We start from the raw sequence: 13,147 nt of genomic DNA on the forward strand, positions 1-13,147 counted from the left end.
CCAGTTAAGTTCACCCCTCACACACGCACGGGCCCTGATCCTCTGAGAGCCCCGGGAAAAGTAAGTTGGGATGGTGGGATTCAGGGGTTGCCTTTTTTTCTTTTCTTCTTCCTTTTCTCTCCCTTTCCCCACCCCTCCCACCCCCACCCCCCGGGCCCCCTTTTGAGGGGAAAAGCTCACCAAACTCCCAAGCAACCAAAAAGCGACTTGGCACTCAGACTGCTGGAATGCCAGGGAATGCAGGAAGCCTCCGTTCTCCTGCTTCCAGAGAGGTCAGTGGGAAACCTTTCAGGCAGGGTCTCTTCCTCTGGAAGGAAAAGAGGCGCGTGTACGTGTGGCAGGCAAGGCCCTACCAAGTGTCACTCCCGTGTCACTGTGACAAGAAAATACACTTTCCTCCTCCCTCCCCCTCTCCCTTCGCAGCCCTCTCCCTAAGAAATTTGTTTTGAGGGATTTGACAATCTTGCAGATAAAGTGCCTGCCTGCTGCATTCCGTTGATCATTTTCCCCCATGGCCGACCGTAATTTCCTAGCTTCTCTTAGCAGCTCTGCCCCTGCTGCCCAAGGTAACGGCTGAGGGGGGACTGCTTAGGTGCCCTGCACTGGCTGGGGAAGAAGGGCCATCCCCTTCCTTCACACACTTCCTAGGGGTGCAGAGCAGAAAGTAGAAGGAGTTGCTTTTAATTAATTTTTTAAAAATTTAATCCACGACCAGTTGAACTAGATTACTTGGCCTCTTTTTGCTTTTGTTTTCTCCTCTTCATTTCGTTTTTCGCTTTTGCTTTCGGAGGGATGTGTGTGGAAAGGGGAGACTTCACAAGAGTAACAGCAGGCGTTGTGAGTGAGAACCTGGAGCATTCTGAGTCTGCCCGGGCAGACCTGGGAGCCATGTCCACCTTTTAAGATGCTTTTTTCCTGCTCTGTAAGTGAGAGGAATAAAGGGAGGGGAAGCTGGGAGGAAGAAGAAAAGTGAGAAAAGCAATAAGGGAGGAGAGAAAAAGCTGGCCCAGTCCCATCTTGAAGGTACAGAGAAAGTTTTTTTTTTTTTTTTTTTTTGAGGTGGAGAGAAAGAAAACCAAAGCTATTATGTACCCTAGGGATACCACCTTAGTGGGAATGGAAGATTTGAGTGGGAAGGGAGGCACGGTGGCCTCCGGGCTCACTCTCTTCCAGCAGTTGGGCGGTTGGCACCTCAATTTGAATTGCTGGGTGAGTAGTGGGGTGTGTGTGTGTGTGCGCGCGCGCGAGTGTGTGTGTGTGTGTGTGCGCTCGCGAGCCCACGTTCACGTCCTTGTGCTTTTTTTTTTTTTATTTAATTCATCTAGTGGGAAGGAAAAACAAAACAAGCGTAAATGGTCACCTCAAGCTGTGCCCTTTCGTGGTGTGCTTTTTATAGCAGGTTTTGGGGGAAGGGGGGAAGAAAGGGTTAAAAAAAAAAAAAAAAGAAGATGGAGAGGACAGAAAGCTGGACTTTTATCACAATCCTTATGGTTCTATGGCAATGCAGACCCGGCTCCCCAAGTGCCAGAGAGCTGGACTCTGGAAAAGGGTGGTGGGATTTGGGATTTTTTTCCTAACAAATCATTTTCTTCCCCTTCACCCACGAGGGTGAGCTCCACTGGAAGAAAGAGAAGGAGAAATGACATTCCCTTCTAGATAGAGACACATACTTTGGAAGCTTGAAACATTTTTGAGCAATCAGGCTTTTCAAGTAGCAGGGCTTGTGTAAACTGTGTATTTTGGTTTCATATTTAATACTAACTTTCTGTTGCTCTGTCTTTAGTTGTATTTATTTTCAATCTCCAAATGTAGATGCTGCCGGCCTTTTAGGGCTCCAGTCTTGCTTGTGGCGTTTGTGTTTTCGAAACATAATATAAAATGTGCTTTGGAAACCTGAGAGACGGATGACAGCCTACTGTGCTGTTAATGATTAGGGAGACAGCCTTTTTGCAAATACCAATTTGGGGCTCAGAGTACTTTACACTCTGTTCACCTATGCTCTGATCAATCAACTCTTGCGTCAGCTCCTTTGCCATAAGTTCTAAGGGTGTGCTCTTAGAATTTGGAGACGATTCCTTCATTGTCTTTATTATTACTTTTTTTTTAAAATCGTTTTTTGGTTGTTGAATGGCCAAACAGAAACCTTTGCAATGGTCAATCAGCTGTTCAATGGTCATATCAGCTGATATTTGGGGGAGGAAGGCATGAACTGTACTACTGTCTGTGAGTCCTTGCGTTTTCAAAATCATGTGTTAAAATCCTATGTTGTGACTGGAAACGAGGGAGGAGAGATGGTTCTCTAGTTGGGCAGGAAGGAATGACAGCTGTGTATGTCTTTTCTGGTTCTGCGCAACTTCCTAGTTCGAGGTATGATTGTAAACTGTCAGGAATTGTGGGGAAGGGCGTGCAGGCAGGCGCTGTAACTGCATAAAGTGTGTTGCCTCCAGTTTCCCACCCAGCACAGCCTCTCACTTCCAGATTCCTGAAAGGTTCCAGACCTTTTGTTTACTCATATTACTTGGGTTACTTCACTGCAGCCCCGCTGCTCCGGGGGCCGGGTTAAACCTCCATTCTTGATGGTTTAGGGGAAGGGAGTTCCTTTGAAAGGGTAATTTCCCAACTCTGATGATACAGATATTATGATCTTTGTATTGCCACCACAGGCTGCTGCCTCTGCATTTTCTGGAAGCAACAGAGCCTGCAACCTTAGATTTTTAGGGAAACCGCCCCGTTGTGCTCCAGGGATGCTGGGGGGCCTTGCCGAGCTATGTAATGGCATTCTTTCCTTCTGCAATATTTTGGAATGTGATGAAATCCTGACCTGCCCTCCAGATGACATACTTTTGCACACACTTGAAGGGTTTCTTTTGTTTTGTTTTGTTTTGTTTTGAAGTGAACTTTGCCTGGGTCCTTCCCTCATTACCTTAAACGTTCATCCGCTTCCATCAGAGGGGACAGTGGTGGTGTTTCCTTCTCACCCTGTCTTAGGTCCTTTTACGTGTATCCTTTATGGAGGCTACAGATGCCCGTTAAAGAATGCCCATGTTTGGGACACTAACAGGGCACAATCGTGCAGAACCATGGGGCTTCTTCCTTTGAGTCTGCCTTGGCCGACTTCCTGCTGAGTCCGGAGTTTGGCCGTTTGCATCCTGCATCCGTAGGGTTTCAGGAAAACGTTTGTCCCTCTTCTCAGTTTCTCTGTTGCCAGAGAGAAATTTACCTGCTCTCTGAAGGGACCTTTCTCGAGCTCTTATAGACTTTCGGAACAGGCATGGTTTTCAAATACCGTCTCGATTTGAAAGTTAGGCACAAGAGTCGTTAAGAAATACCAAAGTCATTTTTATGCAGCTGCTCGTTGTAACTAAATTAGAAAGGTGGTATCAGATTTTGTTCACTGCTTCTTTCTTGAAATCCCCAGGATGTAATAACCATTATGTACTTAACATTGATTCTAAATCAAAATTGGCGATTTCCTTTCCATTATATTTAGGAATCCTTAGATTTGGGGTGGTGGTGTTTTGGGGGAGATGGTCTGGAAATCATTATTATTTTTTTTATTTAAAGTTGTTTTGAATTTGTGCTTTTGGGTTTCTTCATTTGGAATAGGTTAGTTTTTACTTCTGGCTGTCTTTTGAAAATGAAACAGCTGTACCCTCTTACCCAATTGCCAGACGTTCCCCCGAACTCAGACACTTAACAAGATTGATTATGCGAACGCTAATCATTTAATACCCAAGTAGTAGAAAACCATCTTGCGGGAGCGTGGAGGTTGCAAATTCCTGGGAAATGACGACTCTGAGACCTGGTGGAGGATTAGGACAGTGAGAGGACCCCCTGCGCTGCCACCCCCGCCCCTCCGGGAGCTGTGACCTGCCCCTGGAGGGAGGCACACAGGAAGGAAGCCCTGGGAACTTGCTGGTGGGGTGAGCCTGGACCGGGCGGGCCGAGACTTAAGCTCACAAGTGCTTTAAAGGTTAAAGCACAATGGGATGCTTTCTTTTTATTGGAAAATAAATGAGAATGAGTGGAAATAAATTATGTTTAATGAACTTAACTGGAAGTAATTGTTCAAAAGCCTGTGAAAACACAGCTTCGCTGGGTCGGGCCTTGGCTGCGATGTTCACAACGCCCAGGCTGCTGGAGCCCCTCTTTATTTTCAAGGTTTAGACCGACCCTTCCGTGTGCCCACTCCCCACCCTGACACCTTCAGCTCCTGCTCCCACTCCCCCCTCCTCCTTTTGGGAAATGGAATAGAAACATTAAGAAGAACTGAATTTGGCCCCATAGACCCTTAATGCTTGACAGTCTGTTTCATGTGTTACTATCTGAGTTGTTATATTATAAAGAGGGGGGGGAACCCAAACCAAAAAAACACCCCAAAAAAGGCCAAGGGCTTAGGATGGTTTGCGTTAGCGGTATGTATTTCCATGTGTGTGTGAGAATTTGGATGAAAATTGGCTGCACGTTTATTCTCTCCTTGCCTGCCCTGTTCAGTCATTTCCCTGCATGAAGAATTTTAATGCCTGTGTGAGTACACGGGGAATTATGAGTCTGCAGAATTTCACAGACAGCTGGGAGAGTCTTTTCTCTCCCTCTTCTTGCTGTCTAAATGGATTGGATTCCAGAGAAAGAAGGGAGGAGGGGAAAGAAGTCAGCCATTGATAATTCACAAACAAATAAGCAGGGCTCTTGAGTGTCAGGCTCCGGAGAGTGGGAGAAGCTCTAACTTTGCGGCCTGGCGGGCACACCATTGGGGCCGGGTGATGGAGGCAGTGTACTCTAGCTGCAGGCTGGGTGTTTCTTTTCCGCATCTCAGAGGCTGACTTTCTTTCTCTTAACCTCCAGGCAAAGCTCGAATCCTGTGAAGCCTTCTTGGTTTTATTTATTATTTCCAGCAGACAGTGCTGTAGCCATCGGTAGAAGCCTTGCCTCAGGAAACAGTGCCGCCTGAGTTGGGGGCAAGGCCTGAGACTGAGAGCAGTTGGGTTCAACCACCAACAGCCCCTCTGCTAGGTGGGCCCTCGCTGCCTGGGCCTCTCACAGTCCAGAGGGGAGAGGGGCAGAGCAAAGGGTGCCAAGCAGCCCTTCAGGCCCCAGGGGATGCTCTCCCGCCCCCCTTCCCCTCTGTGTGTGTAGGAGGTTTGCGGGGTACAGTAGCGAGAACAGCAGGCCTGCATCCAGGCTGCTCCTTGATGTCATCCAGCAGCTGAAGTGGTTGCTCCTTGGTGCGCTCGCTTGTTTAGGCCGAAAGACTACCGCACTGACCCTTCCTCTCTGGTTCATCGACCCGCCAAAGAGGACTAGTTGAGTCAGTCACCAAGGGGTTGTTCATGAGTAAGAAACAGCCGCTCCTCCTCACCAGCGCTCCACAGCCCCAGTGACGCACTCGTAACATCTGTTAACTAGTTGCCATTGGCCTTGGTGCAGCCATGGTGGCGTCTGGGAAAAATACGTGGAGATGAGCCATCAAGCCATCTTTTAATGTAAAACCTTGGAGTGAACAGTGTCCCTTCCTGATGCTGATTTCAGACCCTGGGAGGGCCGGTAATCTAAGACACTGCGGACCCCCGGGTCCCCCCGGGGAGGGGAGAAGGCTGACAAATGCTCCTCTGTGCTGCTTTTGTCTTTTTGTGCTGGGATCGTCAAGGCAGTTTCTGGCCCCATTTTTCTTCTGCAGAAAGGGAGAGCAATAGGGGAGTATTGAAGAGGAGGGCCGGCCAAGAGGCCAGGGCTAGCAATGGCTCTATTTGTTTTCAACGTCTGTTGATTAATAGGTTGCAGGGTGAATGGCGAGCTTTCTTTCCCTTTGGGTTCCCCACAGTTAGAGAAGGTTGAGGGGTTGGGGGCGAGCAGAGGGCTGGCAGGAGGATCTAGAAAGGCCTGAATCACTCTTCTCACTTGCCAGGTTCCAAAGTGCGAGCAGCATTTGGTGGATGGGTGTGTGGGCGCCTGGCGATGAGGGTGGCAAGGCCAACTTGAAGAACTCCGGGCTTACAGGTTCTCCAGGGGTCAAAGGTCAGCCACAGGGGGCGCCCCCTCCCTACTCCCCCCCACTGTAGGAGGATGAATACTTGGGGTGGAAAGCCTTTGTGCACTTTGAGGGCCATTAAAAGACCCTTTCTTTCCAATTTAACTATTCAGTGCTCAAAACCCATAGAGCTTGATGAACAGAACTGGGAAAGAAATGGGTAGTGACAGCCATTTCTCCAGGTAGAAAGCATAAAGCCTTCATGATTTAACGTCAGATGAGGGTTTTCATTCCTTTTAAATAGATGTTGTTTACTTCATTTAATAAGTTCAGGTTTTTAGCCAACTTTTTCTTTTCTGCTGGCACTGATCACACGTATCACCAGAATCCTGCTGGGCCCAGATACTGTTTGTGTCTGTATTTGAGAAGCTGAAACATCCCACACCCCTCCCTCTGAAGGCCATGAGCCAAAGGCCATGAAAATCCTGCTAAAGATCCTTGGTGCCCTCTGGCAGAGGGGAGCCCTGAACTACTGCTCACTGGGGTGGGGCAGGGACACTGTTTGCTGAACTGGTCCAGGTTCCAGGTAGGGTTTGGGGATGGATCCCCCTTGTGAGTTCTGCAGCATCTGTGTCCAGTTGGGAAGGTTGGCTCAGGCTGGGCTCCTTGGGTCAGCTCAGCCCCTCGGCCTGGCAGTGAACCCCATTCCGAGGCCCGGCTCGGCTCTGCAGACCCAGTGGCAGGCGGTGGAGTCAGCAGAGCCTGCAAGGCTTGTGACCTGGGACAAGTGTCCTTACCTTCTGGGGGGGATTAAGAACGCATGCAGCTATGTCATAGGTTTGCTGTGAGGACACCCAACACGGAGGCCAGGCTCCGGTAAGCGTGGCAGCCGTGAGCCAGAGGGCGACAGGAGTACCCAGCAGTGCTCAGTTAGCCTGTGGTCCAGGCCAGGGGTCCTGAGCGCCTCTCTGGATGATTTTTTAGGCACTGATGGTGCTGGTGTCTATGGACAACTATGACCTAACTCCCTGAACTTGTGTTTTAGGAATAGCTTATGAATATTTCTTATTTATTTATTTATTTTGTGTGTGTGGCTCAGAGATCTCTAGGACTCACCATATTCTTCAAGGCTTAACTGCCAGTAACTTAAGCTTTCCACGCAGCCTCCCGTGACTGCTGCCCTCCTAGCCTTGAACTTCAGTTAGCTGTCACCGGAGGTAATGATTTTGCATCCCACCAGGTAGTTTTGAAGACATATTTGATATTTAAATAAAGTGCTTACCTGAGAGGCCCCTGGTTTGACATTCCAGTTGTTTGCCTTGAAAACTGGACTCCGTAAAACAATAAAAGGGGAAAGAGAGACATATTTCAGCCTGTTTACCGCCACCCCCCTCCCAACACTCCCAGCACACCTTGTGGCTTTAATTTAAATTTCAGGGATGCATTTCTGGAAGGTTGTGTCCCCCACAAGAGGCACTTTTCACACCTGAGTTTTGTTAGGGTTGTAGAAGTTTGAACACAGCCTTAAAGCCCTCTTTAAAGAAGTGGGAGCTTGGGAGTTCCTGTTGTGGCACAGTGGTTAACGAACCTGACTAGGAACCATGAGGTTGCAGGTTCGATCCCTGGCCTTGCTCAGTGGGTTAAGGATCTGGCGTTGCCGTGAGCTGTGGTGTAGGTCGCAGATGCAGCTCAGATCCCACGTGGCTGTGGCTGTGGCATAGGCCAGTGACTACAGCTCTGATTAGACCCCTAGCCTGGGAACCAATATATGCTGAGGGAGCAGCCCTAGAAATGGCAAAAAGATTCCCCCCCCAAAAAAGAAAAGTGGGAGCTGTTTGTAGAGACGGGGGAAAGTCTAAGGGAACTTTCTATTTGGGTTGCTGTTTCATTTCTACCACCACCCCCCCTCCCCCCCCCCCACCCATTCTGAAAGGACTTTGGTCATCTCCGGCTTTTCTTATTTAACTTTCCGCACGTCTGGGGCAGTCTTATTTATTAGCATAATAAAATGATGGTTTTTCTCAAAAGATGATAAAATATATTTATTAATGAAATATCACGTTTTTAAGAAGAGCGTGCACCTGCCGTGTGCTCTTGCCCCATAGTGAGCATCTTCCTTCTGCCACAGGGAGTGTAGTCTGTGACTGTGTCACACACTCCCCCCACACTCGCCCCCTGAATTCAATTAGAAGAGACTGGAGGATCTCAAATGGCACCTGCACCGTGCACTCGTCATTAGCGTTCATCGGACTATATTTTTCAAAGCTTTCTTTGCATTGCATGTGTGGATGCACTTTATAGGCATGATCTCTCTTAATCTTCCCAACAGTCCTATTAAGCAGGCACCGTTCTCCTCTGGCGTTTGCACAAACAGAAATGAAGGCCTGAGTGAGGTTTATACAGCTGGATTGAAGTAGGATTTAAACCTGGGTCTTCCCGAGTACTCTGACGTCACTCTTGGTCACCATGTGCAGGCCAGTGGGCTCTAAAACCATTTTAAAAGATGCTGTTGTGATGAGGTATTGGACTGGCTGGCTTCCGAAGGTCCCCCTGGCTCCCAGCCCTGTTCTGTGACTCTGAGCGGAGGCCGTATAAGAGCACCACCATGTACGGAAATACATCTTTGAGGCTGGCTCTTCCTCCTCTGATGCTTGCAGTTGCCATGTGGTGGTTCTTATGCAAAGTATGAGATTGTGCTTTCCACTCCCACAGGCCGGGCATTTCAGAGACACAGAGTTCTACTGTCTTTGCCCTTAAGGGATTTAACTTTGGTGGGACCGAGAAAGGCACGCCATGACCCCAGTCATGGACACAATGAGATGTAGACAGAAAGGACCCTGGGGATCTGAGGCTGGAGAGACAGGGGCCTTTTCCAGAGGAACCTCCTCCCATCATAAAAGGCAGTCCAGGGAAAGGGAGGTTTGATGGGAGTGGCAATTAGATCCTGATTTCTGCACGAATGACTTCATCCCCTGCTTGCTTGGGAACCAGTCAGCCTGGAGAGGCGTGTGGTTGTGCTGTTTCTAGGGACCACTCTGGCCTGCAGCCACATCAGAAGAGAAGTCCATGTCACAGTAGGGCCCTCATTGCCCCCTGCCCAAAGCCAGGCAGCAGTTAAAATGTCACATCCCTTCACCTCCCTCTAACCCTCTCCTCCCTGCCCAGCTTCCACCAGTTCTGTAGAGTTTTGACTGAACAGGAAAAAAACTCGTTGGCTAGTAGGCTCAGGTGTACAAAATAATACGAGAGTGATGGCAGCCACAACAGGTGCCCAGCTTTCATTGGATCCCCTTTATCATGTAAGAAGAGGAGGGAGAATTGATTTCCCACACACCCCCTGAGCTTCACTGTTGCCCAAATGCTGTCTTCATCCTTCTACGGACAAGTAGTGAAAGAGGGTTTCCCTTGCATTTCCTGCTTGGAAGGTAGCCAGGGAATTTGCACTTCTGAACTGCAAAATAGGGTAGCTTCTCCAGAAGAACAGCAAAAAAACCCCAATAATAAGAAGCCCCCATTGCTGTGCTTACCATGTGGTAAGTTTTGTATGAAGCCTGTTCCATGGCTTCTCTCAGAACTAGGACTCTCTTCATGACCAAGACTTGAGTCTCTTTGGGCTAGTGTGGGACCGGGCGGTCCTCTGGTCTAGGGGCCATGCGTGGCTGAACAGAAGAGCCCGGGGCCTGAGCCCAGACCTACTGAACCAGGTCCCTACTGAGCGATCGCTTAGTATCAGGGATCCATGTTTGTGACAAGCATCCTGAGAGGTGCTCGACTCAGCCAGAGCTGAGAATGGTGGGTTTCACGGCCCTTTCCCCATCACAGACTTGCTTCCATGCATTGCTGGTGGTGGTCTTGTTCCCCAGAAGTCCTCCAACTCATAAGTGACTTTTTTCCCTCCCCTGGGCTATCTGTGGTTCTTCCCACTGGTCCCACAATTCTTTTCCCACTTATTTTAAACTACCTGAGACGGGTCCGCTTTCTCACATCTTAGCAGGTGTGCATCTTTCCAACCAGACGGAAAACTTCTAGAGGGCAGCATCGTTTTCCTTTCCTCCTGATGGTCCCCACGCCATCTGACATGTTTGTCCCCTGCTCCTTTCCCTCTCCACCCTAGGCCCACAGCGGGAGCTTATCTGTTGGTTATTTTTCAAGTTGTCCTAAACAGAAATAGTTCCTAAAAGGATCCTCAGTGCAGGTCCATGCGATGCTGGCGCTGGCCTTGGAGTGGCTGCCCCTCACTCTGCTGACTTTGGCCATGTGCAGACCTTCCTGGCTGCTGCTGGAGGAATTGTTCCTGGGTGCTTTGAATTTTGGTGTTTTGATTGCAGAACGATAATGTGCTCTACAAGGCCCCTGTGGTGTATCACTTTCTCCAAAAGTGTCCAGTTGTTTATAGGAATCATTAAACCTGGCTGGTGAAAGTGTTGACTTCTTTTTCTGTGGTTTTTCTGGGAGTGTCTAGGGAGGCCATATTTTTCTTTCCAAACATACCCGTGAAAAAATTAGAAGCACCTTTTAAAAAGCCTTCCCCACAATGAACCGTGGTAAGAAATACTCTTACTGTATTCCACCCTTCTTCGCCCATGTGAAAAAAGGGGGAGGGGGGGAGACAGGAAGAAAAACATGAAGGGAACTAACTGCTTGGTGGTCCCTGAACCCGAGAGGCGCTAGTGGGCAGCACTGGAACCTTCCTTCTTTTCTTTTCATGCAGTTCCTTCTCCTTGATGTTAATGCAAGTTGTGCCTCCCTAAAAGTAATAAAAGGAAATGAAGACACGTTCTGAAATGAAACTTGACTCTAATCCATTCATCATCTAATACTAGCCTCTTTATCTTCGCTGGTACCTAATCTGGTTAAATGTCCCTGTTGTAGGATTTTAGTGAAAATCCTCTATTGGGAATAGGGTTTTTTGCAATTGGATTACTCTCAGTAAATGGCCCAGTAGTTCGCTTATTTCAGCTTAATTTTTTCTTTGTGATCTTGCTGGGCTAAGTCATAGCATCGCCTAGTGGAGGAGAGTTGGGGTGGGTTGAGAAGTGAGGTGGGGGAAGGAGCAGAGAATAATTTGGGAAGGTCTGGTCATAGCCAACTAGAAAAATCTTTAAACGATTTGCTTTTCTTTTGTCCTCCGTCTTTCCACCTGTCAGCACTTCCCAAACATATTAATGCCTGTACTTTGTTTTCTAGAACTGCCCATTTCTAAAATGCGTCCCTGCCTTTTAGTAGCCCAATTCATCGTCGTCCAGTTAATTTGTTAGCATTCCCCATGACTTCCTAATGAGACTCCTAATGAATTAAGGCGGCCGTAATCTGCATAAAATATGCAAGTGCTCGCCTGGCCGGTTAGAGCTTTCTGGTAAAGTTCACACTCCCAACCAGACCACGAGTGAGGCTTTTCATCCTTGCAGTCTGTCAGGGATTGGAGCGCGCCCCCTGGTTCTAAGGGGCCAGGAGGGGTCTGGAGCCCGGGGTGGTGGATGAGGAGGCTGGGTGGGTGGGATTAGGGCCTGCCAGGTTTCCCGTGAGGGAAAGTTTTCCTAGCCGGTCCCCTGTGAAGCCTGCCTGGCTCCTGGAGGTCCCTCCTCTGGGGCCCTGGGAGAGGAGATTTCCCCTCCCACCTGCAGGAACACAGTAGGCCTGGGGGTTAAAGCCCTCGCTTCCACTTTATCTGCCGATGGGAAAAGTGCAAACTCTTGGGCTCCATGATGGGGTGGTTGTGGAGAGGGATTTTAAAAGCCAGGCTCGGTGGGGAGGTCGAGGCTGAGGTCTGTCTACTCCGTGGGGCGATGTCGTTTTAGTGCAGGGACTGGGGCGGGGCGGGGCGGGCGGGGCTGGTCCGGGGAAGCCACAGGTCCGTGCTCGACCTGCTCATGCTGGCACCGGTGTGACCGTGTCCTTCTCTGTCCTCTCCTCCCCGCAGTCGAACAAAGTGCCGGTTGTGCAACACCCTCACCATGTCCACCCTCTCACGCCTCTTATCACGTACAGCAATGAACACTTCACGCCGGGAAACCCACCTCCACACTTACCAGCTGACGTAGACCCCAAAACAGGTGGGCTGCGGGCTTGGGGGCAAAGGGAGGGCCTGCTGGGGAGGCGGGGTACGGACGGGGGGCAGGGTGGAGGGGCTCCCCTTAGTCCTTTCTGGGGAGGGAGCGGTGGTCTGTCTCCTCGCCCTTTGGAGAAGAGGAGCGCTGAGGAGCTATCTGAGCACCCCGCAGGGCTGTCTCGGGAGCCTGGCCCTAACTTGGAGGCACCTCATGGACTCCTGCTCAGCTCCTTGGGCATGTTAGAGTCCGCCCAGCGTGGTGCCCCGAAGCCCCAATTCCCTTGGTGGCCAAGGCACTATGGTCACTTGCTGATGACTTTGTTGGTGCAGCCTCCAGAGACCACGTCACTGGGCTCTGCACTCTCTTTGCTGACTTATTTGAGTTCTTCCTCCCCTGCAATGACCTGCATCTTTATTATCGAGCCCATTTCACAGATGGGAAGACCAAAGTCCAAGATGGTTTCCTCATTGCATCTCCAAACAACCAATAGGGTCTTAGGCCAAAGATGCCACAGTATTCCAGCTTTTACACTTGTCCCCTTCTTTCCATCCCACGTGCCTTTTCCCTAAAGGAAGGGGTGGGAGAGGGAGAGGGGAGAGAAGGAGGGGTTACTTGTAGCTCCTCTACAACAAGATTTACAACAAGGTGAGGTGGTCTCAGGAGAACAGCGAAGGCCAGGGTGTGTCTTTCTGGCTGGGCGGTGCATTGGCTGGGGGGTGGTTTCTCTTCCTCTGCTAGTTTATTAGAAGGATTGGATTTGGAATGGCTACTCTGTGTCACTTTGTCAGAGGGAATTAATTGTGTGGTGCGGGACGAGGTAGCCTGACTGTTCAGGTTGCCTTTGCTGCCCCTGAATGAAGCCACACATGAGCTGGTTTGCAGCAGCCTCTGAGCCCCCTTTGTGCTCACAGGGACGAAGCCTGGCGCTTGGATGGCTGGAGGAGGCCGCCAGCCGGCCTCAGGCTCCACAAGTGAATGGCAGCATCAACGTCTCATTTAAATAATGGTAGTACAGGGAATAGCTTTTAAATGGTTATCGTAAAACATATGATTAACGTCTGCGGACTGTTTACTTTTCCTCCGCGAACATTCTTTCAAGTGTGCGAATGGCTTGGTGTAGGGTCCAAGC

At 49.6% G+C, this 13,147-nt stretch overlaps 1 protein-coding gene across 39 annotated transcripts in view; it reads left to right on the forward strand.

The window, feature by feature from the left end:
* The window catches only part of TCF7L2 (transcription factor 7 like 2), a 203,315-nt gene that overhangs the window by 165,885 nt on the left and 24,283 nt on the right, over positions 1-13,147 (forward strand). For all 39 annotated transcript variants that reach the window (XM_047761333.1, XM_047761338.1, XM_047761335.1 and 36 more), the window contains one exon: positions 11,889-12,021. In XM_047761333.1, the coding sequence (XP_047617289.1) occupies positions 11,889-12,021 (133 nt within the window). The remainder of the gene's footprint in view (positions 1-11,888; positions 12,022-13,147) is intronic.

The sequence above is a fragment of the Phacochoerus africanus genome, chromosome 15, assembly GCF_016906955.1.
Source record: "Phacochoerus africanus isolate WHEZ1 chromosome 15, ROS_Pafr_v1, whole genome shotgun sequence".
In the NCBI taxonomy this organism is placed as follows: Eukaryota; Metazoa; Chordata; class Mammalia; order Artiodactyla; family Suidae; genus Phacochoerus; species Phacochoerus africanus.